The following is a 24,213-nucleotide window of genomic DNA, read 5'->3' as shown; positions in this document are numbered from 1 at the left end:
ATTTGCCGATAATTGACACTCCCTTCAAATTTTCATTAAGTAAAATTTCCGAGAAATGCAAATTAGCTGGGGATAAGTAAAAAAACAGGGCGGGTGAGGCGTGTTTGTGAAAAATGGGGGATAGGGTTAAAAAAAATTAATAAAGCAAATACAATAAAATGGCCAAAAGTATGATTTCACCTTTTTCAAAGAAAATTCATCTTTAATATGACTTGAAAAATAAAACTTTTTTTTTTTAATATTGATATTTTTTATTCCTGCAAGATGATGCCTTTTTGTCCTTGCAAAAGATCTCTTCAGCCTCACCATCAAGTTTACTAATGTGCAAAATAAATTCCTTTAATTCTTTTTAAACTAATACTTTATTCTCGTAATATCTAATTTTTTCTTTCACGTATTTAGTTTCACAGAGAAGCCAATTGTGCGCTTGTCTGAAATCAAGCCAGCTTTTTGTTCTAAAGGCTGACAATTGATTTGAATGCATTCCAGCAGCGCTGAGTGAAACAGTCAAGAGCAATTACAACATTTAATGGATTTAATTGCTAGTCTGTGTCATTTGAAGGAGAACAGATTTTTTTTTAAAATTGATTTTCAGTCTACCTTCAATGCGAGTCATCCACACAGAAATTCTGTGAGGACTATTGTTACCTCCAGGAAACGCTTCACTCGAGACCAAGACATTTACTCGTTATCGCGAAAAACTCAACATTTAGTTATTTGTGACACGTTTCTTGTAGACGACGAGGCCTTGAGCGGATGCATTTCGGTCAGCGTGTGCTCGGAGGTCATGCAAGTGCTCAAATCCACTCCGAGAGATAATCTTTAAATTGAAGATGCGGAAAGGCCGCCAACACCAAGCGCTCACAAACCGCAGCATTGACGACCTCAAAATTGCGTTGTCTGCGATTGCGATTTCAGTCCCAAAACGATAAATCGTTCATCCCTAGCTTCTACTATTATAACGATAGAATTTTTTTTTTTTTCTAATCCAAGAAAATCTTGTTCGGCGAGGCAAGCAGCCCAGCTTTCAAGTCTCTTTCTGTCTGGCATTGCGTTCCACCTTTGAGCTACGTTCTACTTGGACACGCATGACGGACGAGAAGCCAGCTGAAGGTCATCCATGCGTCTTGTTTGGTCTCCGTCAAGCAGAGCGTGCATTATTTACGAGCGTGTGATTATTTGAAAGTCACCCCAGACGAGATTGAGAATCTCATAAAGCCAGTTTTGGGTTTCATGCGGTAGAAGGGGGAAAAAAAACCTCTCAGCTGTTTTTAATAAATTCGCACGAGAACTTTTATCGGCTATGCTGACGCTGTAATAGATTTGAAAAGAGACATTGGAAGGAAAATTGACGTTTTCATATTTGAATACAAATCACTGCGTTTGGCCGCGTGTCGTCAAGTGTGAAAAGAAATGAATTCAATATTCCTGAAAACGTGTCTTCTGAAGTTGACAACCCAGTGATGTCACAGTTTAGCGTTTTTCCACCCATCTCTTGGCAGCTCGGCTGAATGAAAAGAACCTCTTTGACGCAGCGCTCAAGGTAAGCAGAACTGCAATAACATGAGCGTGTCAAGAGACATCAAGTGACAAGTGATCTTAGCGGCTTGCTTATGGAACGCAACATTCGCCAAAGTGTTTCAAATCTCCTTTACGATGCAAACGTTTGCATTTCCTGTCTGCTGCGAGCATTTCCCAGATGTTGCGCAATTTACATCCGTCGTGCTTTTAAATCTCGCTTCGGGAGGATCACGGCTTTCCTTGCTCAGCGCTAATGTGCGATACGACAATTAGCGAGCGACTCCGTTGCCGTAAGGTCGCCAAAAAGGAGACCCGACTCGACAGTGATGGATGACTCGCTGTCAAACGCGCCGCCTTAAATGAGGACGGAGCGCACGCGCGGCGTAATTAGCCACGGCGAAGAATCAAAAGATGAAACCCGTCGTCTTTAACGGTGACCTCAAAACTGAACATGAGCTATTGTGTCTGCTCAACAAGCAGGGAGGCGGGAAAAGAAAAAGGGAAAAAAAAAAATCTTTGAGGTTTCTTCGCCAACACAACGATAATTGATGAATGTTCAGTTCATAATGGTGGAAAATTGCAGAAAGGCACGTCTTATCATTTACTGGACAGTGCATGATATGCTGCTTGGTTCTATCCCTCAACTCAGGCAACTCAGGAAAAAAAAAAGACTGGCAGGAAAGCGGTCGCTTGTAGTTTGATGTCATTGAAAAAAAAAAAAAAGGTTGTGAGAACATAGTGAAAGGCATGATATGCTGCTTGCTGCCATTTCTGATGAAGCTCAGGAAGACAAACGACAAAAAAATCTTTGGCTGGTTGACGTGCTTTGACGTCATTTTCGTGAAAAAGAAAATCGTTTAGTCAAGACAGAGCATGATATGCTGCAGCTGGTTGCCATGGCGCAACAGAACGTAAAAAGTTCCGAGCAACTCACCAGAAATTAGTCAAGACGGTGCCATGACATGGTGGTGAAACGTGTTCATTTGAATTCTATTCAAGTGAATTTATGAAGGCAAAAACTCAACGCCATTAAGCTCCGCTCATCAATCGCAGACGACGGCTGGTGCTGAGAGGAGATTAACGCAACGGGGGCCACTGAGCATCTTTCAGAACAAAAGCTGATATTTGGAGCCTCAAGTTGTGATTCAAACGCCGTCATTTGACAGTTGTGAAGGCTACGTTAGCATGTAGCGCTCCCACTAGCTACGAGCCTTACCTGTGCCGGCGTCAGGACGAGGGTTGAGGTTAATCTCGTCGGCTACTGTTAAAGGAAGTGGAAGACGGGGCGGGGGTGGGGGCAAAAGATTCCAGGCTCAGTTAGTGCTCATGACATTGCTCATGCAACAATCCCGCCACAGCAAACATCACAAACATTACGGACGAGGATGGAGGGATGCACTTATTATGGTTATTGATCAATAGGATGAGGAGGAGAAGCTGTTTGCGAGGAAGAATTTCAAGGGGAAAAGGTGTCGGGCAAACGGTAGATTTGGGGCCAAAGGGGAAGACTTTGAAGAAGATGATGCGAGAGGTGTTAGGAGAATGAAAGTTGAGCGGTGAACATCGCCAACACTTTGCAAAGAGAGCGAACCCGTTTTGAGTAGGGTCCCTTTGTCAATTTAAATAAAAAAAAATATTCTGCAAGTGTTTCGTTCCTTGTCAGATGATTGTTGCTCTTTGTGAGAAATCTTTCAGTTTGGTATTATTGGCAGACGTCGCCGCTGCCTGTCAACGGCAGTTCACGGATCAGCGTCGTCACGGAGATGAATATCATTCATTATTAAATCTCCAATTCGATTCAAGCACGGCTCGATTTTAAAGTAGAACGAGTCGATTCAGTTCGATTACGATTCCATTCGGTTTGACTCAGTGTGGAGATGGAACGATTATTTTGCCAAATTCCACAACTACTCTTTATCAGATGAACTGATAATCATTTTGATATGATTAATAGCATTTAAAATCATCCAAAATTAGCTTTAGAAAGAGTGATCAGGTGTGATTGGCTGGCGACCCGTTGAGGGTGTACCGCACATCCACGATCATTAGTGAGGATAAGAACTCCAAAGCGGGAACTGAATCCTAATTTGTTTTGGCATTTTCAGCGCAGACAATTTGAAAATTTCAGAAGAAAAGGATGGAAATGAAAACATGGTTCAATGCAATGACTCCATTAGTAATCGTTAGTTGCCGCTCGAGTCGAAAGGCCTCACAAATCCATTCCATATTGCGCAGCTTTGTTATCGGGTACGATGCAATGACTTTCTTGTTCAAAATAGACCATGTAAAATATGCATGAACTTGTCACTACTATAAATGCGCAATTTTCTTTCAAAGAGATGAATCCGGGACGAGAAAATGTTTTTGGACAGATTCAGTCAGTCTTGTCAAATTCTGCTTCAACATGAGAGAGAGTGCGTCATCTTGTCGTACTACTTGTGTACTTTATGCCGACACTTTTCTTATAAAGTCAGAATTTTTTCCATATTACTTGCATCATTTAAATCTAAATCCCAGTCCAAATCTTTTTTTTTTTTTTGTAATTATTTTAACAACACACGATTAAAGGTAAGACCAAATGGCTGACTTGTGATCTCGGACGTTGCTTTTTACAAGCCAGCTCGTCTCACCCAACCCTACTTTGTGAACTTGGAATCATGGCTAAGGCTAATTGTTGGGAGTGTTTGAGTGTGAGAAGTAGCTACCCAGGTCCATGCTCTTGGACTTGCGCGTTTTGATGATCTCCAACTGTGAGGCGTCTCCAAAATGTTTGGTGCGCTTCTCCGACATGCTCTGGCGACCAAAACCTTCCCGCCGGAAAGCGGCGTCGGCGTCGGGCCTCTCGTCCGCCATCTGTGAGCTACACGCAAAAAGAAAGACGATCACTGAGGAGAAGAGCACTGAGAGAAGGGCAAACGTTTGCACTCGACAGCCATGTTTGATTTTAAAAGGGACGGACGGCTTGGCCACCTCGGGGGTAGATGAGATGAAGAAAAAAAAAAGTGAAAATTCTTAATTTCAGAACCAAAGTAATTTTATTTGAATAGAAGTTCATTTTAAAATGTCTTTAAAAATCATGCTTAATAAAAATGTCAAATCAATTCAGTTATTTAGTACAATAAAATATTTCAATATTTTTGTATTTTATGCAAACCAACGACAGCAATCAATGCGATTTTTTTGTATTTAAACACTAATTTATGCTCAATTTGGTCTATAATTACTTTTCCAATTCTGATTTCTAATTTCACTTAAATAAATCACTACAATAAGACATTTACAATTATTTTGTATAATTCTATTTCAAATTTGCACATCAATGTTTGTAATTAATTTCACTTGTACTTTGTATTTTATGAAAAAAATAAACCAACTATTTCCTGCTCACATTTTATTGAAAAAGTAATGAAAGTAATAAATTTGTTAAAATTTCATAGATTTTATTTCAACTTATTATTCAATTAGTTGATTGCATGAAATGTGTCGCCAATATAAATATCTTCCTTTGCCACCTGTCCTTGGAAGCGGGGATGTCTTGCGCCCAGGACGGCATCACGTCGCCGGCGCCGACGTCGTCGCGTGAGCTGGACGACGATTGGTCGGACAGCTGCGGAGGGAGTAGCGGCGGCCCGTCGTCCTCGATGATGACCGTGTCGTCCTGCGGCATGTTGACGGTCGGAGAAAGCTGGTAGTTGCCTGCAGAGCGGCCACAGTTCGGTCCAATTACGATTCGCTCCAACTCACATGATCCACCCCACTGATGATGCAATACAATTATTATATCCAATTATGATGCGATACGATCGACTCCAATTACGATCAAATACGATTTACTCAAATTATGAACGGGTGCGATCCACTAGGTTATGAAGAATTCACGCTAATTAGGATCTGATTAACTCAAAATCAATCCGATTCCGATCCAATTCACTCCCAAAACTTTGAAAGGACTGTTCGTTGATGCACACGTTGCCAGGCTGAGCAAGAATAACTGCAAGAAAAAGATGAGGAATAAAAAAGAAAAGCAAAAGGCAGAAGGTGACGTTTTAAAGCAAATCACATATTAGGGACGGCGGGTGAAGGCAAGGCCGTGTGATGCGGGCTAATCAGCTTAGCGAGTTTGTCATCGGGCACAGCGGCGTTCCGTTGTCACAACAGCGTGATTAATTCAAGCTGCGCCACCGCCGCAAATGAAGATAAAAACTTCCCCGCTGACTGAGGCGGGGAAAGAAAATAAGTCGGCGAAAAGCCGGCCTTTAAAGCCCCTCACTGATACACAGTGCGAGACTTTGTGGTTAATCTTCACTTCCAAATTGGATGTGTGTCACCAACGGGGGGGTGGGGGGCTTTAGGACCATGACGCCTCGTGCGCCGACCTCACGTTTGTCGATTGTTGTTGAGAGTGGGGGTGTGAATTACACATCACTAAAAGGGTTGACATTAAATCGGACACTGACGAGATTTGGATCACACCGTGTTGTGTCGTCAATGTGAATTTGATTTTTATCATCAACGGAGAAAATCGTATCAATAAAGCAAATCACATTGAAAGCGAAATTGACTGAGTTGATTTGATCAATTTGAGTTAATAATTGCATAACGTATTGAAATTGAAGCAAATCGTATTATATCGTAATCAAAGACAATCGGACAGTATAATAAGAGTGTTTTATTGGAACGTGAATAATTCACATCGTAATTTCAATCATATCCGAGTGTGTATCTGGAGTCAATCCGATCATAATTACAGGGAATCATATTGCGCTCTAACCTGTGTTAATTGTGTTACGCAAGCGTAATTACAAGTGAATCGAATTGTAAAGTCATTATTGGAAGGAATTTGAATAAATGATATTCTCAATCTATGTAAATGATATTTTAATTGGAGTTTATTGTATTTTAATGTGTGTTAAATCAATCGGAATCAAGTCAAATCATCGTCATCGGAGTGAACCATATTGCGCTGTCACACAAGAATTGGATTCATTTCAGAACGGTTCTAAATTGAAAGTAACATGACCGGTCGAGAATTAAGTGTATCATCGTTATCACATTGGCTCACCTCGGAAAAGGAGTAAATATAATTGTCGTGGATTAGCCATATCGTAATCGAAGGAAATCTAATCACACGTGGACATCGTGATTGTAGGCGAGGGAGTTCACGTTGTTCGCCTTGAACGAGAACACAAGCGCTAACTCTCGCTCACCTTGACTGGCCTCACTCCGCATGAACGTATCCAAGGAACTCCCTTCCGTCACGTGTGCTCTGTTTTCGTTTGCTAGCGTAATCGTAACGTGTCGGCAGCATGGCCTGGCTCTGCGGCAATATCGGCACTTCACGCAGTTACAGCCAACATGGCCGCTTCAAGTATGAGCCCGCCACCGGGGCGGCCCATTTCCACTCAATCCGGCACGCACGTTCATCGTGACGGGACGCGCGGAAATCAATTAAAAAGCGACGCCGTCCTGTCGTCGGCTACTTTGTTTTGATTTCCAATTTGCTGCTGCCAGATTGTGCGCTAGCGGGAGAATATCCCTGAGTGTGTTTGGAAAAACATCAAATGTTTCTGCTGCACTCGCCACAGTCTGGAAAGGTCGAGAAATAACTGGACATAAACATAGCCACGGTCGGCCACACATGATTTTTTTTTTTACCGATATAAAATCGTTTGCCCACGCAGCTTTTTGCAAATACGCAGGATGACATGGTCGCCATCCCCGATGAATAGCGGCGGACCACTTTACTTCACAACAAAATCAAAGCCAAGTTAGATCCAGTGGTCTCTTGACTTTTTGGAGCCGGCGCTCGTCCAATTTTGTGCCCGGAGTTGCAAGCAAAATTTTCAGTTTGGTGGCATTGAACTTAAACGACAAGCAGCAGTTCGGCACATGGTGAGCGCTTTACTAAAAAAGAGGCTTCAAGCTGTTTGTTGTCGCTTAAAGTTTACTGACAGGATGAGGAAGTGCGAATCTCTGTTGCCCTTAACCAACTATTTGAGCACAAACAGTCGCAACAAGCAACAATAATCGCAGGCATATATTCTTTGTCATCTACAAAGAACGACTAATAACTAGTTTATTACATGGAATGTTGCTTTTGCTAGAAGTGTAAAAAAAGTCAATGAAAACAAATGAAGGGCATTTCCAAGTCGACTGCATTTCATAATTGAAACCAAGTGCACAGCTGGGTTAAAACGCACGACTAAACATATTCAACAAGCTCCCTTCTAATTATGCAAAGGGAGGAAACACAATGATGAGATGTCACTCTCACCTTTTTACGGTTCCATTCAGAGCATCCTGTCACCTGCTTTTCCTCCAGCAAAATGTCAGCTATTGTTCCACTAAAGCTGTTACTCATCACGTCTCAGGTGCTGCTTTTTGTTAGAATTTTCCAGAAATTTGTCATCATACTATTGATTTGAAAAGGCACCGTGAGCTAAGTTGTGGGGTCAAAGGTCAAACAGCGAGCAAGGAAAAATGTTCACAAGTTTCACGCACGCCTGATGTAGTAACTTCTTTTTTTTTTGGGGAGGGGGGGGGGGGCTACGTGCAGTCTCTCGCAGGAAGAGCGTGAAGACAGCAAAGCAGCAGCCTGCAGCTTAAGACATCTGGACTTTTACTTTGAAGGTAATTTTCTTCTTGTGAAGACAGACATCTCGCTCCACCTTTGTACGTGATCGACACTTGTTGCCACGGCGACGGTGAACCGAGCGGTCCCCAGCTTGTCCTCTGGCTCGTTTGTCAAGCATGAGCGAACCTCATCTATTATCGCTTCCTGTCGTTCGCAGCTGAAGATGTTTTCGTTTGTTTACATTCACCGGGTGTCAAGTGACGGGCCATTTGCATGAAAACAGAGTTGGCATATTGTGTCGCGTGGATGAGCGGTCGCCAGGAGGGAGCGAGACAAAAACAAAGACTGGCCTTTGGCATTTTTCATTGACAACTTGCTCTGTTGATGCTTTTTTTTCATTTTTTTTTTTTAGGCAACCTTTTGTTAGCACGCCGCACGAGCCTTAGCACACTTTTTGGCATCTGCGTCTCAAGGCTACCTAAAGGGAGGCAATCGGAAGGGAGCACTTTTTGACACCAAGCGTAGTGGGGAAGTATAAAAGGGGCGGAGTCACTTTTAGCATCCTGTGGTCAGGGCAAGTGCACTTTTGTTATCATGCTAACGTGAAACAAACCCAGAGAGTCGACGCAAGTAAATATGAGCACATCTGATGACGTAATGACCCAGAAACCGCCGCCCGAGCTTTACTTGGTGCAAACCCAAAGAAGAGGCCTCACCAACTGTGCGTGGCATCAAGCCTTGACGGGGCATCAGGTTGTCGTCCAGATCGTCCAGAGCGCCGTACAGCGAGTGGGAAATGCGACGCTCGTGCTCGTCCAGAGACAACGAGTTGGAGCTCTGCTCCGGTCCCAGCGGACCCCCGGGAGCCTCCTAGCAAACAAAATACAAGCACTTCACTTCACAATTCTGTGTTGGAAATGAAAAGTATCGCAAACGGAGCGATGCGTCATAACTGCCGTGAATCGGATCAGAAATCATAACTGGATTGCATCATATCGTATTGTAAATGGCGTGACTTGTATCGGATGACAAACAGAGGCAATTAAATCGGATTGTACTGGAGTGAATCGTTGCACCAATGGGAGTGAATTGGAACATAAAACGAGGAGTCAAATATGGATCGGAAATGGAAGTAATTTGTGTTTTAAATAGAGCGAATCATAGCGGAAATGAATTGAATTGTCTTCACAAATGAGTTCATCCAATAAAATTGGAGCAAATTGTTTTGTAAAAAGGAGTGAATTCTCTGGTGGTGTAATTTTTTTTATAACTGATACCATGGATGAATGCATGGCATTGTAAATGGAGCAAATCGTTATGTTTCAATAAACCATACCAGATCAGAATTTGAGGGAATTCTACTAAAATCGAATTAATCATATCACGCAATAAACGTAGTGAATTGCATACATTGCATAAAAATGGAGTGCGTCATGAAATGAGCGAACCTTGCGAATAAATGGTATCAATTGTATGACAAATATAGTGAATGGTATTGTATTGTGAACGAGCGGAATTATATCATAAATGGCATCGTAATTGGAGTGAATCATATCACGAATTGCATCGCATGGCAAAAGCAAGCCAACGGAATCGTTTCTCCAAACAAATTGTCAGCGCCTTCGTTGCATCCCAACAGTAATGAAGAGACAGCAGGATGCATGCTAATGCTAGCGGTGTGACGAATGAGGATGGATTTCCAATGGGCCGGCCTGCCGTCCACGTTCTTATTAGCCTGCACGCACGCTGCTGATGTTCCTCTCGGGACTTGTGATGAGACTCCACTTTAGCCCGACAAATTGACCATTTTGTGCTCCTCTTATCCATAAACACACATTCCTGGACTCTGCGGGAGTGCGTGTGTTTGTGTGTGTGTCCAATGGATCATTGGCCGTATTGATTGGCTGCGGTTTGCTGCATTTCCCGTCTGGATGGCGACAGCTGGAGCTATGAGGATTAGCATCGTTGTCTGCGCCGCGTCACAAGCGATAAGAGTCTCGGTGACTCGCTATTGTTGGATTGTCCACACACTGGCATATAAACTAAACACCCACGATGAATGTGTGTGCGCGTGCGTGTTGGGAGGGGGGGGGGGTTATGTACTGCCAAACTCACTTCAAGTCACCAATACTTGAGTGTGTAACATCGGTATAGCACCCCCAAAAGGACAACTACTATAACTGCAGCTTGGTCAACATTTTGTTGTTACAATACAATATAACCTTTCAATACAAAGTAAGAATCAGTTTTAATCCGGTTACTGTATCAATCAAAAACATTCGATAGATGCAGCCTGAGACATTAAAAAAAATAATAATTAAAAAAACACACCTGTGTTAAATGAAATATCTGCCAATGCAGCTGTAGCGAAAATAGGTTTTGGTAATTAAAAAAAAAACATTGAAATGTGCCACTGATATCAAAACAACCAAATTTAAAAAAAAGGCAAAACAAACGCTGGTAACTTCAAATAAAACAACTTTCACTTTGAGTGAAAATGTCACAGAATTACGTTTTTCATACTGAAAGACGTTCCTAATATTATGGAGCAAAAAACAGGTTTCGGGTTTTCCAAGGCACCGCTGTGGGTTGCTCTTGACTTGAAATGAGCTAGTTAATGAATTTGGCCGGCTGAGGTAATAGCAGAGGGGGTGACGGGGGGGTTAGCGGGTTTGAGCCACTGGTGCGCTGGGGGTGCGATTCGCAACGGCGAGGGAGCACGGACAAGCCGTGGTGCAGTGTGTTGCATATTCAGACGGATAATTAAGCGGCGGGATCCCGTCCGAGTTGGCTGCATGGGATTGAATTGAAGATGGAATAAGGATGGAGATTTGAAGGGGGGGGAGATGGGTGCAGTCATGCGGGTGATTTATGCAAACATTTGCGATTGTAAATTGGCTCCTCGGGAGGCGAGCCGCGGGCAGGATGGTAAATAACACGTGATTTGATTCTACGTGTCAAGTGTGTGTCACGTGTGCAACTTCGCACATCATATTACGCTCACGGTGCTCCGCCGCAGGCACATTTGAAAAAAGTCAAAACCTAGCTTCTGGCATTTAAAAAAAAAACTTTTTAATCGTAATAAAATCAAGCAGGGGAAATCAAACAATATAGAGTGGTGCCTCTTTCGCCACTGATATGAAGGGAAATGCAATTTTTTTTTTGTAATGTCAGATTAATAATAATAATAAGTAGAAATAGGAATATTGGTAACATTTTTGCGTTGCGTTTCAATTCAGTGGACATTGTGCTGTTCCTTCCAATGTGGGTGTTAAAGTATGACAGAGATATGGCGACACTCTGTCAAACTGCAAAAAACCAAAAAAAAAGTAAAACTCAAACTTGCCAAGCCAATCAGCAACATGAAGATGTCGCAGGTATAACATTCTCATGTGGAGGGAGGATTTTAGTTTTTTTTTTTTTTTTTTGGGGGGGTGGGGGTCCATAGGGGTGGGGTGGGCAGACATTGGAATAGCCTGCGGCGCCACCTGCGGCCCTGTAGATGAAGCGCGGACAAGCCGCGATGCTTCCTTAAACCTGAATACATGCATGCACAAGCAGCTAATACACAATTACATATGCACAAATGACACACACCTTGGTATGGACATACACACACACACAGACACACGCACACCCACGCACCACATGTTGAGTAAAAACAAAACAGAGCTCCGAGCTTGAATCAGGCTTTCAATTAGCAGACGGGCCGAGGGGAAATCTAAAGTTTGGTTGAGGGAAGATAAGAGCGAGGCAGCGGAGGAAGAGTGCCAGAGGCGCTCACGTGCACATGCACGCTCATGGCACGTGCACGCTCACACGCGCATGCAGGCTCAATTCAAAGGCAGCCAGAGGGGGGCTCAGGTGCTGACATCGTTTCCAAAAATGACATTGTCGACATGGACAGCACGTACACTGCAGCTCACTTCACAGTTGATTTTTTTTTTTCTAGCAAGCTTCCTTAGGGGGAGGGGGAGGTGTGCGGCCGGGGGCAGAGGTGGGTGAGTGGAGAGCTGGGGCACCTCGAACGCCCTGACAGGTTTTAGAAATCAAAAAACAACACTCGCCCTGCTCACTTTGTTCTCAAGAAAAGGCGACCAACTGTGCAAGCTTAAATCCAGCGAAATGTCAAAGGACTTCCGAATGGAAACGCAACTCAACAATGGCCTAATTTCATCTGAATCTTGCGGCAAAATGTGAACGTGCAGCGCTGCACTCCATGTTAAAACAAGAGTTTGTTTTAGTTTTTTTTTTTAAAGACATCACGACAAATACTGATGCTCGTTACGTTGCTGTCAATGAGCTTGTTTTGGACAATGGCCCACCTGGTTCCTCTTGCCTACGCGCCTGGCCACGATGAGCTGGATCATGCCGCGCTTGTTTCCCTCGGTGGACATGGACTTGCGCAACGTCTCCATGGCATCCTGGTTGGTTTTGCCCAGCAGTGACTCGTTGTTGACGGCAATCAGCTGGTCGTTCACGCGCAGACGCCCGTCCTGGACCAGGAAGTCACACAATACACAAGACAGTGGCTACATTAGCATGTTAGCTGAATCGTTAGCACCGCATCGCACCTCAGGGAGCTCGCGAGCAGTGCTAAACCAGCAAATCATTAGCCTGAAAAAGAAAGAAAACACGATGATCTCAATATAAGGTTTTTGTTTAAAAACTTCACTATTGAGTTGAGCTCAGCTAATAATGATTGGTTACATGATGACTGCAACTAACACTTATTTTAATAATCGATTAATCTATCCATTCGTTATAAATCGATAAATCGGATTTTCTTTGAAATTTTCTTCAAGAGTTCACATGTGAAAGGAACACTGCAGAAAATTGGCAAAAATTCTGATCATTGTTTTCCAAAGTAATAGCAGACGTTTAGATATTCAACACAAAAGTAATCTGTCTGCTTTCAATATTTATTGCTGAAAGGCAAACTTCAGAGGAGTCCAACAATTTTAAGTTCAACAAGGCCTCTAAATCAATCAAGCTCAAGTTATGCCAGCAATTGATTTACTTTTATTTAAAATTATATCTTGAAACAAAAAGACAATATTTCTCGAGACAGGTAAAGAGACCTTGCACGCGGCCCCTCCGTTGATGATGGACTTGACGAAGATGCCGAGGTCGGCGTGGTTCTCCTTGGACCGGTTCCCCTTGACGCTGACGCCCAGGCCCGCCGAGCCCGAGTCGCTGAGCGGAATCTCGAAGGTCAGAAACTCACGAGTGCCGTCCGGCGTCAGCACCAGCTCGTCCTCCTCGGGCTTCTGACGCCACAAAAACACATTCAACCAATCTTTTGGATTGAGATACAAGCATATCCCATGACAGCTCTGTTCGCTTTGTTAACAAAAGCACCACTGCCACCTACTGTAGAGGATGTGCAATTACACTTTAGTCTACTACTGGAATTTGACAGGAGTTGCATAAAAAAAAATGTGGGAAAATATGTGTGACAAAATGGCTTAAAAACAAAAGTAAAATCTTTTTCAGAATATTGCAAAAAAATGCGGGGGAAAAAAAACAATAAAACCAGCAACTAAGCGAATCCACGGGAGCTGAACCGCGAGTAGGCCATTGTCCACTAAATTGTTGTTCATATTTACTTGTGAATTTATTTCGCAGCATTTATTAGGCATGACGTTATTTTATGAAGGTGACCGTCTGACCCTCAGATTATTCATAACATTTATTACTATATTGGTTATTTGAAGACATAAAACACCCTTTTAGAGGTTGAAAGTGGGGTTAAAAAAAAAGACATTTTCGGACCACCGTAACGCAAACGAGCTCTCTCTCTCTCTCTCTTTCTGTCGGCCGCCACAACAGGTGCTCGTGTGCGGTTCTCCCTCCCTCGCTCCCTCCTAACAATAAACGACATTCTCTCCAGCTCGTTATTTGACAGCTGTCCTCTGAATAGACGGGCTGCGTGCACGCCACCGCCTGCCAATTATCGCGCACGCTTAATGAATTCAATCAGCGGGCTCACTGTCAGCGCGCCATTAGTCGGCTTTGTTATTCCGGGGTGGGGGGGGCTGCGCAATGCGTGGAGGAAGGAAGGAAGGAAGAGGATGAGGAAAGACAAATAAATGCATCCTGGGATTTGGATGGGGAAAAGAAAAATAACCATGTTGTTGTGATCATCAGCGAGTGCGGTGGAATAAATAAGAAGACAACAGGAACGTCATTACTTCTGAGTCCCGAATTCAATTACGCAGATGCATCAATCCTATTACGCTGCAAAGCATCACAATAAGCCGGCCGGAAATGATCTGTAGAGAAGGGAAATAACACGAAACAGGCCGTGTGTCACAAACAAGGCGTGTTACGATTGGACTTGCTCAAAGTGACTGTCTCGGAATTATTGCAAAATTGCTGCACAATTTCAGGCATGAGAATGTTTCGCACTTTTTCCGTATGTTTGAGTGCAAAATGGCTGCTTTGACCCAAAATGGCCGCCTTCCGGTTGAATTTCAGGCAGGGGAGGTCAATTCAAAAGCACAAATGTCTCTCCGATAATACGTTCTATGCTTCGTCATGAGGCCAACGGTATTTTGTTGTCTGTGTTTGATCATGTGACATTCACAAGATGAGCCGTGATTGGTGATCTGCTCCCTGAGCAACTGTGACATCATTTTCAGACAACAGCAAATTGCAAAATGCCCGCCCCTTCAGATGGTTGATAAGGGCTCATTTATTCGCCACAAACGCAGTATTCACCCGAATGCTGTTTAGAATTCTGGCAGCAAAAAAAAAAAAAAAAATCATTTTGGACTCGACTTCTCCTTGAAGACTTTTTTTTGTTCAGCAAATTTGGGGTCCATATGTGAAATTGGAATGAGCGGCTTAGTTTTTCTTCTTGTCACGGAGTGCCAAATGGCAGACAACATGTTCAATTTCAGCCACGGAGCCTTGAAACTCTTTTGTGCGTCCTGTTACAAATGACACATCCACTCAAGTCAAAATGCTGTTGGGCTGATTTTTCATTTTTATTTTTCGCGACTGAGTGTGAAATGGTTGCTTCAAAGCGTGCTGTTTTTTTTTTTTTTTTGCCTTTAGCATTCAAGTCTTCAGCAGATTACTGTAGCCTACACACACACACACACACACACACACCCACACCCACCCCGTCACGCACGCATACACACATGCCCGTACACGAACGCACACGCACGGTCATAACACACTCACTTCCACGCTGTGCAGTGTCGGGAATGATTAGCAGGTCGGCAGCCGTGTTCAACTTGGACCCAACAGAGATGTCATCTTGACAGTAGAGAGAAGTCGCTACAGGCTAAATTTCTCGCAGGGAAAATAAATAAATAATGCAGGAAAAAAAAGGAGATGGCGAAATGGAGGGAAGGACAAGGAAGGAGCAGGAGAGAAATGAAAAAAGAAAGAGCGCGGAGGGAGGATTCAATGAAAAAAAGAAAGGATAATGCTCTCCTCTTTTTCTGTCATTGTGACACGGGCCCCCGCGGCTGTGTCATTTCCGTGGCGACCCGACCAGTCTGGCTGACAGCGCCCAGAAAACGCAGCGAGGGGTCGAGGTGCACCGAGCGCCAGGTGGGAGGCGGCTGGATCACGTCGCCGTGTCACAGCATGCGCACACACACACACACACACACGAGCACGCAGGTGCACCCGTCTTCCCGGCAACTGCGGAACCCGTGCTGGGGAGAATTAAGCATCAGTCTTGATGTCTCCATGATGCCGGCGTAATGGCGCCATAACGCGAAACGTCGCTGGGCCATGTTGTGGAGGCCATTTCTCACTTACATGGGCTTATGGGAAGTGGCTGCTTATGTTATCGTGCAATTCCACAATAATGCTCACGAGGCACTGTGCCAGGAAGCTATCGAAACACGCACACGCCACCAGCTGGTGTTCGCACAATATGGCGTGAATAGCATTGAATGAGATCATTGACATTGTTGTAGCCAATCAGGAAGGCCAGTCGGTTCGACTTGTTGAGTGAATGAGTGAGTGAGTGAATATGCGTGCGTGTGTGAACAGAATTAGAGTGAGCAAGTGAATATGTGTGTGCGATTGCTTTGGAAAGACACACGGCCTGAGCTTAACTGATGGCAAGCGTACGGCGTCCAAATCAAAACGTCGGGGACATTCATGTGGAACTGAACGCGTCTTTTTTCAGAAAGTGTGACTACACGCAAGTTTGCCTCCGATTTGTTGCAAGACTTCGCAAAAGTTGCCTTGCCGGGGGAACGCGCCACAGATGCCCGATGTTTACGTGGGGCTCCCGAGTGTTTGCGAGCGGGATCATTACCAAAGTGCGCCTCCAAAGCAGATGTGCGCGCAAACTTTTTTTTCCCTCCGCCTCCGACCATGAAACAAAAAAAAAAAGATTTTTAGAATTCACCTCATTCGGCGTCATCCAGACGGACTAACTCATCCTCGGCCTACAAATGAATTTTTTTCCCCTGTCTGACACGCCGTCCATACGAGATGAAGGATTCAAATTGGCCTCACTTTCCCTTCGCGTGACTGCAAAACTCAAGCATTGCTTCTTTTTTTTGAGGGGGGTTGTGTTTTTCAAATCCACTTGCCGCAGATTACAAATGTCCATGCAGAGGGGATTAAACAAAGGAGCAAAAGGAGGAGGATGCGATTTGATGGGGGGGTCTTACCAAATCTCTGGAGCTTTGCATCTGCATCTGCATCTGGGGCTCGCCGTCCTGCTGGAGGTCACACAAACAACAAGCGCAAGTCACAACGTGACAAAAAACACGACACCATCGCAGAAGTGTCAGATAAGATCTAGCCGGGAAGTTTTTTTTTTTTTTTTTTTGGGGGGGGGAGTACCACTGATAGCAACCATCAACTAACAGGTGTTTTTTTTATTTTGTTGATTAATCCTAATTATTATTATGAATAAGAATTGGAAAAAAAACAAATCGACATACATTCTTCTAGTTTGATCAGCAAATATATTGCTCATTTTTTCCCCCAAATAAAAGATTTGCCAATGACTTACTTTGATTGAACACAACTATAATCAGTCTTCAGTTTTCTGGAAGGACGACAGAAATCGGATGATATTTACTGCTGAAATAATTAAGATTCATTTGCTAATTGATGAATTAGCGATTGATGAATTAGCAATTAATTAATTAAGTTGACAAAGAGGTGGGGAAAAAAGGGAAGCCCTTATGTCTATGAAAAAAAGTCATATTTGGAGGGGGAAAAAAACATTTTTTAAATAGAAAAATCAACTTACTCGCGAGGGTGCTTGTGTGTACGTTCAATACCCGTCATTGTAAATGTCAAGTTGACATTCAAGTAGGAGTTCGAATGCATCAACCCCAATGTGAAAAACGACGCCTCATCCTGAGCTCAGAGTCGGCTTGCTCTTTTTGCGCGCCTGCCGCTCTCATAAAAAGACAACTTTGACTTGCTTGCCAGAATTGTCGCCAATAAGCCACTTGATTGACACTCCTTTGGCCTCCACTGGGAGTTGAAAAAAAAACAAAAAAGCCACTACGCGACTTAACGAGCTTTGAGGCCGAAAGAGAGCGACCGACTGACAAGACGGCCGGCCGCGTGGACGTCCCTCCTCAATCTTGAGCATAATTACGGGCGCAGGCGGCTTTTGATGCCGGCAGATGTGCGGGACCTCACGTCTCATTTGCCGCACGGGGCAATTAGCGCCAACATCTGGACGCTTTCAAACTTATTAGCAGTCCACTTGATATGTTCCTCGCCTGCCGCCCTGAGAGGCACTTGGCTGCAACAAACACTGAGAATTTTTTTTAAATTTTTTTTTTATAAATCTGACTTAATTTTTTAAAATAGATTTTTCTTCCCTTTTAAGAACAAGATTTCCTCTTTGCTTTAGTTCAGATGATACCAAACAGTTTTAAAGCCAAATTCTAAGAAAACAAAACAATAGTTCCAATTGGATACAATGTCAATCCAGTTAATCTGTTCCACTTACAAATATTATCAAGTAAAACTAAATGTTGAAATGCAGAAATAAAGTGTGAACATATTTAACAACAATTTGACTTTTTTTTTTTTTTAGAACTCTTGATGCCATAACACACATACATGTTTTTGTGTTTGCTTAAATCAAACAAAAGTGTTGAAAACTGTGCTATATTGCCGCTTTTATTTTGAAGCTCTGACTTTGGACAGGTTGTGAGCGTGAGCATCAAAGAGTCAAGCCGCAGATAAAATAGAAAAGACGTACCGTTTCTTGGGGGAGGAATGTGTCTTCCTGGCGGAGGACAAGCAGCCCAACGGTGCCCCCCATTGGTGTGGCCCTGAGGATGGACACCACCTCCTCCTGACTGCGACCATTCAGGTCGATGGCGTTCACCTGAGCACAAGTCGTGATTATCCGCATTTATTTTGGACATTGATTTAAAAATATCTTTTTTTTTTTTTTTTCAAGCACATCAGGTTTTTGACATTTTTCTTTTTTTTTTTTTTTTTTTAAAGTTTGACCTATAAAAGCTTGCACAGTACAGATTTTGCCTTGCGCTATAATTTATGGGTATGACATTTAGAAAAAAAAAAAAAAACTTCCACTTGTTGCTGATCATTTATAAATATTACTAAATATGTTTTACACATTAAATTATTGTTTTGGTCTTATTTTCTTGTCACTGTCACGTCCTCCTCACCTCGAGTAATCGGTCGCCGGCCTTGAGGCGTCCATCTTGAATGGCGGCTCCCCGCGGTAAGATGTTCTTGACGTAAATGGGCGCCGAGCCCCCGATGGGGACGTCGCGCGACGTGATGCTGAAGCCCAAACCTTCCGGCCCTGCGGGAGTGAGACCACAGTAAGAGCAGGAAGTCAATTTATAAACCACCATCTTGAGACTGAACAAAACATTCAGGCGTCAGCCAGAGGGAAGATTGCTGGCATTAAGACAAATCATAGCATGCTTGTTTTATTTGAATTTCCTGCGACGCGACCAATCCGCAGTCGCAACAATCAATTCTTGTCCCTGTCATGCAGGCTAAATGCAACAAGCAAAATATTAGGACAAGTCTTGAACGGAAGCCTGGAAATGGCCCTAATGAGCCTAAGATGGCTGCTTCAAAACAAAACAGCAAACTTCCTGTTTCTTATTGGGCATGTTTCCTGAAGACCTTTTTTTGCGGGGCTACTGATGAGACATGTTTGTCGAATTCCATAGGGCTGACTTTGCGGCCATTGAAACACACCGAATGATGAAAAATTGAGCTTTTAGTACTGTCCGCCAGTTAATGATTGAGCCGCTTTTCCACTAATTATTCGGGAGGAAAAAAATCAGGAGTATTTGACTAAAAGTTTTTATTTAGTGACATCAATCTGTTCAAATTCGGTAGCAATCAGACTATGTCACAAGTCTCATAAATGGTTGCGTCAAACCGTAACGCATCAGTCCATGAGACTTTTTGTGTCTACTCATGAGCAAATTTCATGCTGCTACACAAAACTGGCATGGGAGGCTGAATTTTCAAAAGACAAACTACACATAATGACGGAAACCCAAATCTTCATATTCTGTCAACTCAAATTTGGTTGCAATTGGGCAAAGTCAGAAAGAAAAGTCTGTTTAAAAAAAAAAAAAAATTGCTTTCCTCCATGCAAAACGACAGACATCCTGTTTGCTTTGCTGCACAGGACTTCGTTGTGGGTCAACTCGTGATAAACACGTCGACTGGATTTCATACATGTGAATTAAACAGTGGCTTTGGGGGCTGATTTTTTACAGTTCTCCTCGAAGGCATGCTTTTTGGAAAGCAGTGAATCAACATCCTATTATGAGGACAGTTTGAGAGAGGAAATGATGACTAAACCTCCATCCTGTCCAGACTGCTCTCGAATTAGTGCCTGGGAATAAATTGTGCAAAGCAACAAGTTGGGACTAAGTGGATGTTAATTACGCAAAGGTCAGCCTGAGGCTGGCAGCGATGCCAAGTTAGCAACTTCTCCGACCTTTCAGCGACTATTTGTCCAAAAAGTAATTGTAATATTGTAGTTTGGTGGAAGACAACAAAACACAAACTGAAAAATAAATGTACTATCAGGAGAAGGCTACAAAAGAATTTCCAAGGCGTCAAATATAATATGGACGACAACAAAGACAGTAATTATTAAGTGAAGGAAATATGGTAAAATGGTAAAATGGTGACATTACCAAAACGGGATGAGCCCCTAAATTGATGAAAAGAGAAAAAACATAAAATAAAAAGTCAGTGAGGTTGCCAAGAGGACATTGAAGGAGCCGGAGGAATTTCTAACAAGTACAACCTGTTTAGTCCATGTGACAACAATCTCCCTTCTTCATCATAAATCTGCGTTATCGTTTAAGGTGGCGAGTTTAGCTTACAAAAACAAGAGAAACACAATGTTTTGAAATCTCCTAAACACGTGTTCTGATAAAACCTTTCGGGTCCAAAAGTGCAAACAACACTGCTCATCACCGAAAAGTACAACAGAGCTACAGTCAAGCATGCTGATGACAACATCATGAACGCAGCACCTTTGCCAAAGCGGATATGATTTCAAACAACAGCACAAAAATATTCACATTGAAAACGGAAATAAATGCCTACCAGAACAGCTGAACTTTATTTGGGGTGAAATCAAAAGCACTTTAAAAGGTGGCAGGTGTCTCGTATTTATGAGTTTGAATGCTATTGCGTCATTCTGCTCACATGACCACTTCTGAAACCGTATCTGTTAGTTACTTGTAGAGGTGACAATAATGGTGAGGGGAAAAAAATCACTTAGATCTGTCTCATTTTTTTTCTTATATCAGGAAAATTATATCCAGTGCCGAGAGTTCACTTTGCTCTTGCAGGATTCAAAGGTATATAAACAATGCGGGGGTTTAATGCGCGCTGGGAGCGGCGGGATTAGGCAGAAACAAAACGACATGAGGCGAACGGTCCTCTCGAGAGACGTGCTGCTAATCTCCCGGAAAACGTCTGCCGCCGAAAGAAGGAGCGAGAGGACACGATGAGATTTCAGGGGGAAGACCAAACAACAGGGAGCAGCTGTTTTTGTTTTTGTCTCGGATGAGCGAGGGGGGTTGTGGGTTGGCTGGGGGTATTGTAGTCCCGTCTTGGTTGTGGCGCAGGCGGCTGGCTGCTAAGCAACAAGCTCTGAGCTCTTTCCCTCAACTGACGCCTCGGCAGAGGTGGCGCACCTGTCACCTCTGCCGAGACGTCTGTCAAAGGCTGCGCCAAATTTCACTGCAAAATGTTGGGGTATTGCAAAACATTTTATCGACGGGAATATATAAAGAACGGGTTACAAGGGGGTTAGCAAGCTAGCAGTTAGCATTGTGGGATGCAAGGGTAAGTCCCAAGATGACACCATCGTCGTTTTTTTTCGCCCATACCTTTCTGGAGCTGAATGTCGAGCCTCCTCCCAACCTTCTTGTATCCCGACGTGGGTGTGGCTGTCAGCCCCCTTTGTGGCGAGTGAATCTGTCCGGTGGGAGGTTTGGCGGCAGAAACGGTTGGTGGGTGAGCGGCGGGCGAGTAGCCGTCTGTCTGATCTGGATGCGGGTGAGAGTGTGCTTGCTTCTGGGAGCCATGTCGGGACATCCTGTGAGGCGGGTGATCCGTGCCACAGGACGCAGAGTCGGCGCTGAATCGGCCTGACGAGTACGCCGGGTTCCTCTCGACCTGGGACAGGTGCTCGTAGTGCGCTTTCACAGAAGACGGGACCACATGGAACATGATGACGGGAGAACGCATGGCCTGGCGGAACATGCTCTGGGCCCTGGGTGGATAGAAAAGAGAAATAAAATCACTCCTAATCCTTCACACAAAGGGAGGGATTTTTTTGCCAGTAGTTAATAAGTAGCTTAAAAAAACATGTAGGTAGTACGTTGCTAGCTCAGTAGATTGATAGCTTGTAAGTAGGTCAGTAGATCGATGAGTAGTTTTGTTAAGAAGCTTGGCATGTAGGTTGGTAGATTGTTGCCAAGTAGCTTTGAGGTAGACGTGGAGGTCGTAGGTTGGTAAATCAATACCATTGTAGGTGTTGGGTCAGTAGATTGGTGGCAAGTGCAAGTATCATCATAATGGATTTGTTGGTATTGGTGACAAGTAGTGAGGCAAGTAGCTTAAGGGTTGGTAGATTGGTGGCGAGTAGGGAGGTATATACGAAAGCGGTTGTTAGGCAGCGACTGGCAACTGACACTCAATTTTCAGATTCTGTTGTACGGAAAGCAATTGTCCCCGTCAACTATTTTCTACATCTGACATCCATCTTGGGTAATCTGAACATAGTAATGTGTTCGTTATTACCCCTAAAGCTCCATCTCCGGATCCTCTCCCTTGGACGGACATTGCAGCAAATCCTCCGCTAAATTGAGCCCCGCCGCCCGGCCCCTTCCTCGCTGTGAGCTCATACAGCAAAAGGAAGCTCATGTTGACAGCAGCAAATCCTCACTGGCACCATTTGCTGCCCTCCATCACACGTCGCTTTGACTTGTCCAGAAAGGACATTTAGGCGAGAGGCCAAAGCGGCACCGAGGCTTTTATTGCATTCCCGCGGCGGCAAAATGTGTTGTGAAATTTCAGCAGGCTTTTATGACAGCCTTCTCAAGGGAGGATGAACTTGTAGATGAGGTAGCAGACGACAACAATATGATCTGCATGCACCTGTGGCAGCAAAAATTCACACCACTTGAGGCCGTATATATGCAGTCGTAAAAATAAAGGACACATATTTGCATCCGACACCCACACTGTTGCGTTGAGAACAATTGCCTTTTGCACGTCACTCCATACGCTAACGCCGACAGTCACAAAACCTCGCATCTCTGTGTTCTGGTTCACAGCTCCAATGCGGCTATTATGGAATCTTGATGTTAAAAAGCTGGCTTTCGCTAGCATTCTTACCCGTTTTCTCACTTTTGCCTTTTCACTAACATGACTTTTTACATCATATTTTTACTCTGCCACAGTGAAGATTTAACTTCCCCAAAAAGCGCCCCTGCGTATCCACAAGCATTCTCGGATAATGTTCGAGCTGCAAGCGGAACCGCATGCAAATCTCATGTTTCCATAAACCCGTTAGCAACCGTGCGTGGACGTGCATGTGTAGCGTATATCTGAATTAAAGCTGTTTATATGAAAGTATAAAAACAACACACACACACACACACACACACACACTCCATTTTCGTTCCTCTGCCACGCATGTGGGGAATGTAAAGGTGGATTTAGGTAGACGGGAGGAATGACGCAAGAAGCAGGATCAGAGATAAAAGGAAGCGTTGGTCTCCTTTTCTACGGCTTTCTAAAAAGGCATCCAGGCAGAAAGGATTGCAGGGATTGAATGGGTGGAAAAAGTTCACTTAGCGCAAGCGGAGAGGCACCAGGAGCAAAGAAGCAAAAAAGCGGGATGAAGGAAGGCCTTCCAAGAGTCCCGCAGTGAGGCCTCGGGAAGCGTGCTTACTGCTCAAAGCGGATATTGCGCAGGTCCCCGTTGTTGATTCTGACGATGCAGTCGTTCTCGCGGAAGAGGGCCTGCTGCTGGGCCTTGCCGCCTCGTTCCAGACGCTTGACCAACAAGCCAAGAGTCCTGAAAAGGTCCAACATACTCAAATCAACACGACCAAACATCGAAGGCTTGGACGTGGCTGCGTTGGGAGTACTGGAAACGATGGGGAAAAAAATAAAACATTAAAGGGGAAGTCAAGTCAAAAATGTTCTGAACAATAATGTGAGCTATGTGCCCCCACTCGTCTAAACATGGCATTCTGATTTATTTTGCATTAAGCTGCAATTTTTTAATCCATCTCGGTCGGGGCTCAGCCAGTACCTGTCAAAAGGTAATGACCAATCACGTCTCTCTTCTTTTCGGAGTTTGGTCATGTGATGTTGGCAAGTTGAGCCCTGTAATGTCATTTTCAGTTTACAGCAAGTTGCAAAAATGGCCGCTCTGTGAGTTTGCTGATTAATTCATATTGGACAAACACAATACTAATCAGGGTAGCGTTTATATACTAGTGGAACCAAATTGAACATATTGTATTAAAAAAAAAAAAACCCTGGCAAATAAATGTAACATGAACTTAAGTTTTTTTTTTGATAACTGGCCTACATATTTTCATTTTTGACAACATGAATTAACAGTT

General features: G+C 43.7%; 1 protein-coding gene across 5 annotated transcripts in view; it reads right to left on the bottom strand.

Annotated features, from left to right (window-relative positions):
- The window catches only part of pard3ab (par-3 family cell polarity regulator alpha, b), an 81,645-nt gene that overhangs the window by 16,370 nt on the left and 41,062 nt on the right, over positions 1–24,213 (bottom strand). For 3 of the 5 annotated variants that reach the window (XM_088311678.1, XM_088311675.1, XM_088311679.1), the window contains 11 exons: positions 23,532–23,657; positions 21,460–21,845; positions 18,745–18,884; positions 18,309–18,437; positions 16,747–16,797; positions 13,177–13,365; positions 12,421–12,591; positions 8,812–8,965; positions 5,034–5,217; positions 4,227–4,381; positions 2,738–2,782 (listed from right to left, as the gene is read on the bottom strand). In XM_088311678.1, the coding sequence (XP_088167804.1) occupies positions 2,738–2,782; positions 4,227–4,381; positions 5,034–5,217; positions 8,812–8,965; positions 12,421–12,591; positions 13,177–13,365; positions 16,747–16,797; positions 18,309–18,437; positions 18,745–18,884; positions 21,460–21,845; positions 23,532–23,657 (1,730 nt within the window). The remainder of the gene's footprint in view (positions 1–2,737; positions 2,783–4,226; positions 4,382–5,033; positions 5,218–8,811; positions 8,966–12,420; positions 12,592–13,176; positions 13,366–16,746; positions 16,798–18,308; positions 18,438–18,744; positions 18,885–21,459; positions 21,846–23,531; positions 23,658–24,213) is intronic. The other 2 variants (XM_088311677.1, XM_088311680.1) reach the window with 2 other exon arrangements.

This window comes from Idiotropiscis lumnitzeri, chromosome 12, assembly GCF_059441095.1.
Source record: "Idiotropiscis lumnitzeri isolate Australia: NSW breed Sydney's pygmy pipehorse chromosome 12, RoL_Ilum_1.0, whole genome shotgun sequence".
In the NCBI taxonomy this organism is placed as follows: Eukaryota; Metazoa; Chordata; class Actinopteri; order Syngnathiformes; family Syngnathidae; genus Idiotropiscis; species Idiotropiscis lumnitzeri.
The sequence above is the reverse complement of the archived record's forward strand: the minus strand, read 5'-3'. Positions and strand labels throughout refer to the sequence as shown.